The 3844-nt window shown below is 41.4% G+C and overlaps 1 protein-coding gene across 1 annotated transcript in view; it reads left to right on the top strand.

Moving 5' to 3' along the window:
- fyco1a (FYVE and coiled-coil domain autophagy adaptor 1a) overlaps positions 1-3844 on the top strand; it is a gene marked incomplete at its 5' end in the record, with an annotated part of 24660 nt that overhangs the window by 13247 nt on the left and 7569 nt on the right. Inside the window, 3 exon segments of the mRNA XM_014002946.1 lie at positions 1472-1624; positions 1730-1956; positions 2576-2729. Coding sequence (XP_013858400.1) covers positions 1472-1624; positions 1730-1956; positions 2576-2729 — 534 coding nt within the window.

Below are 3844 nucleotides of genomic sequence, written 5' to 3'. Positions count from 1 at the left end.
CTAAATTTAACATAAATTATTTTAACACGATATAGTCATTTCTGCATTTTTTTGGAGGGAGGTCACCTCCTAATAAATGTCCTTACAGAAAATCTAACTGCATATTTTAAGTCAATATTTTTACTTTTAATACTTAAGTACAGAAAATATCAGGTACTTTAAGACTTTTACTCTAGTAATATTTCTAAAGGAGACTTTAACTTTTACCAAAGTCTTTTTCTGGTAAAATACTTGTACTTTTACTCAAGTATCACTTTGTGGTACTTCATACAACACTGCCTGAAATGTATCAGTATTCACAGAATAACACATTTGAAATGTGTTTAAATCACATCTATAGGAGTGTGCTGTGTTATCCATCAGTGTATGGGTGTTTGGGAGGTGGCAGAACTCTTTGTTCACACTTGTTTTTAGCTCGGTCCACTTGTGATCCAATCAGCCACGATTCTTGTCAGCACCAGGTCTGAACAGCTTCCTAGACACAGGATGTGAGGGAAAGGCTTTTTTTTAATTCTAAAACACTTTACAGAGATTGGATTGTGAAAGAAGGTCAGAGCTGAAGTGTGGAGAATAACCTCTACTGTTGCAAAAATCATCTTTCTCTGATTCTTTTTTTTTCTGTAAACTCAGACACACTGTTGTCACCCCTAAAGCTCTCTTGTACTCCTGTGGCATGTGCACTCGCAATTTCAGGCTTTTGCAGTCTTTTGTAATGCAGACACAGCTTTTTTTTTGTTTGCATCATTTTTGGATTATAAGTACAATATAATCTACATTTTTGTGTAAAATCATGTATCAGAATAGTTATTTTTTGCAGCGGTGACCACAGCAATCAAATTCACTATACACTYTTTCTCCACATACAACTTAGTGATTGTATCCTCAGTTCAATGTGATGGGTCCCATTTATTAAAGGGGCAATATCATGTAAAATCAACTTTTTTGAGTTTTATATCATGTTATAATGTTACACTCTCATAAAAAACATGCCCAAAGCCTTGCTTTGACTCATTCATGCATGTTTGAGAAATCCTGCAGAGTTTTTATGCAGCCATGCTGAGGAGCAAAACGACAGGTGGGGACCAGAAACACCTCTGGGTTGTGTCCTTTTGGGACAAGCTCCTCCTCTGGGATGTGTCTTTAAGCCGAGCTTCCTCATGGCGGTGCGTCCCACCCGCTCCGCGACTCTGGCAGGCTACGTGTTGAAATGGTCGTGACCGAAGTGGTTGGATTTTCTTAAAGAGACAGAGACCTATTTCAAGATGTTTAGAAACTGTCAAGATGAGAAGTAAATTGTTTTGGGGATTTTTACAAATATGTAGCTCTTTCATAAGCTGAAAATGTGACATAGTTACTTTATTTTAGTATAGAATTGAAATATAGGCTTGGAAAGCACATAACATCGCCTCTTTAAGATACTTCAGGAGGACACAAACACTGATGTATTTTGTCTTTTTTTTGATTGCATCAGGGACAAAGATGCTCTGTGGCAGAAATCTGATGCTCTGGAGTTTGAGCAGAAGCTGCGAGCTGAGGAGCGCTGGTGGCTGGTGGATCAGGAGGCCACTCACTGCCGCGACTGCCAGGGCCAGTTCACCTGGTTTCTGCGCAAACATCACTGCAGGCGAGCCGACTGCCTCCACTCACACCATGCATTTTTGAAATCAAAATATAATTTTTTGGGGGCATCATTTTGTGTTTTTATTATTATTTTTTTTTTATGTTTCAGACTTTGTGGTCGCATCTTCTGCTACAACTGCAGCAGCAACTTCGTAATGACCAAGCACAGCGGGAAGAAGGAGCGCTGCTGCAGGGACTGCTACATGCAGCACAGCCCGGTGGTGGAGAGGTTCACAGACGCAGAACTGAGTCCTGCAGAAGTGTCGCCACCTCCACCTGGAGCTGCGCCTCCTCATCCTGAGCCTGCTCCYGATAAACCCACTCCCAGAGTAACGGGTGAGACATGTTTAGAAGAAAATGAAATCCTCCTTTCATTAAACACAAACCAGCACTTTGTTGTTTGGACCGCAGCCTCACTGTAGGACTGGAGAGGTGTGGGCAGAAGTGAAAGGACTTTACCATAATGAGGAACAAACACTGAAACCTGAGCTGTAAAGTTACCATTTAGTGTACAAACGGAAAGGAAACCACATTTAAAATTAGAGAAGGAGCTTTTCTTTTTTGCTTTTACTTTCTATAAGTTAATTTGCAAAAGCAAATCTGACCACTGGGTAAAATGTAAATAAAAACAAAATTGTAGTAATAATCCTTTGTGTGATAGCTAATTATGTTAGCTGGTGTCAGGTCAGGTTTGTAAATGAGTATAAAAGAAAAAAATCTCAGAGAAATTTAGTTTCCCAGAAGTAAAAATGTGAATCGATGTGAAAATTTTAAGAAAAATGGTACTGTATCATTGTCAATGTGACTTTGCACTGAAAATATTCTCTTCAGGTTTTTATTTATTTATTTTTTTACATTGTTACATGATTGATTTTGAAAAACAGCTCAAACTTGATGTGTGTTTTTATATTTTACCTGTTCAAGTTTGATAAGCTCAAGTGATTGTTTTGCCTAGTTTCAGACCCCAGCAACATATCTGATGATGGAGGTTATGACGTCATTACAGAAGAGGAAGTGAACGGCACCTATGACAGTGATAATATCTCGCAGACCACAGGAGMCTCTCTGGAGGGAGACCAAGACCAACAACATCCTGGAGCAAATGAAACGTGAGCGTAACCTTTATAGAAAAATATGCCTGCTTGAAGATGAGATGAAGAGAAAAATCAAGTCAATTTATTCTATAATAATAGAACAAAATTTTCAGACAGTTTTTCAATTTGTTTCTAGTAGAAATGAACACGTTAGATTTGCAGAATGCCATTCAGATAAATGTCATTCTTTTTTGGACAAATGTCACTTTTCCCTTTCATTTATATTGGGCTTTTGGCTTCAAACATATTATCAAGTAAATTCATCCATCCATCCGTCAGTCACCCAGTCCATAACTCATCTGTTTATCAGTCAATCCATCAATCAGCTTCTGCTTTATCCAGAGCCAGGGGCAACAACTTGAACAGGGAGTTCCAGACCTCTCTTTCCCCAGCCACCTCTTCTAGCTCTTCTGGGACGACACAAAGCGTTCCTAGCTCAGCGACATAGTCTCTCCAGCGTGTCCTGGGTCTTCCTCGGGGTCTCCTCCCAGTCAGACATGCCTGAAGCACCTCCCTAGGGAGGTGTCCAGGAGGCATCCTTAGGAGATGCCCGAATCACCTCAGCTGGCTCCTCTGAATGTGGATGAGCTGTGGCTCTTCTCTGAGTCTCTCCTGGAGAACTGAACTTCTCCTCCTATCTCTAAGGGAGACAACTACCCTGCAGGGAAAACTCATTTCGACCTGCATCCCTGATCTTGTTCTTTTGGCCATAAATGAGGGTAGGAACGTAGACCGATGGGTAAACAGAGAACTTCACCTTACAGCTCAGTTCCCTCTTCACTACAACAGAGTACAGAGTCCACAACGCTGCAGAAGCTGCATCGATCTGTCTGTCGATCTCACGCTCCGTTCTTCCCTCACTAGTGAACAAAACCCCAAGATACTCGAACTCCTCGACTTGAGGCAGAACCTCACCCCCAACCCAGAGAGAGCATTTCCACCCTTTTCCAACTGAGGACCTTGGACTTCGATTTGGAGGCGCTGATCCTCATCTCAGCTGCTTCACACTCAGCTGTGAACCACTCCAGTGAGAGCTGAAGAGCACAGCACAATGACGCCAACAGAACCACATCATCTGCAAATAACAAAGATGGACTCCCGAGGCCACCAAACTGGACTCCCCCTGTTCA

Source organism: Austrofundulus limnaeus, unplaced genomic scaffold (assembly GCF_001266775.1).
Source record: "Austrofundulus limnaeus strain Quisiro unplaced genomic scaffold, Austrofundulus_limnaeus-1.0 Scaffold15, whole genome shotgun sequence".
Classification (NCBI taxonomy): domain Eukaryota; kingdom Metazoa; phylum Chordata; class Actinopteri; order Cyprinodontiformes; family Rivulidae; genus Austrofundulus; species Austrofundulus limnaeus.
Note: the sequence above shows the minus strand (reverse complement) of the source record. Positions and strands in the feature narration are given on the sequence as shown.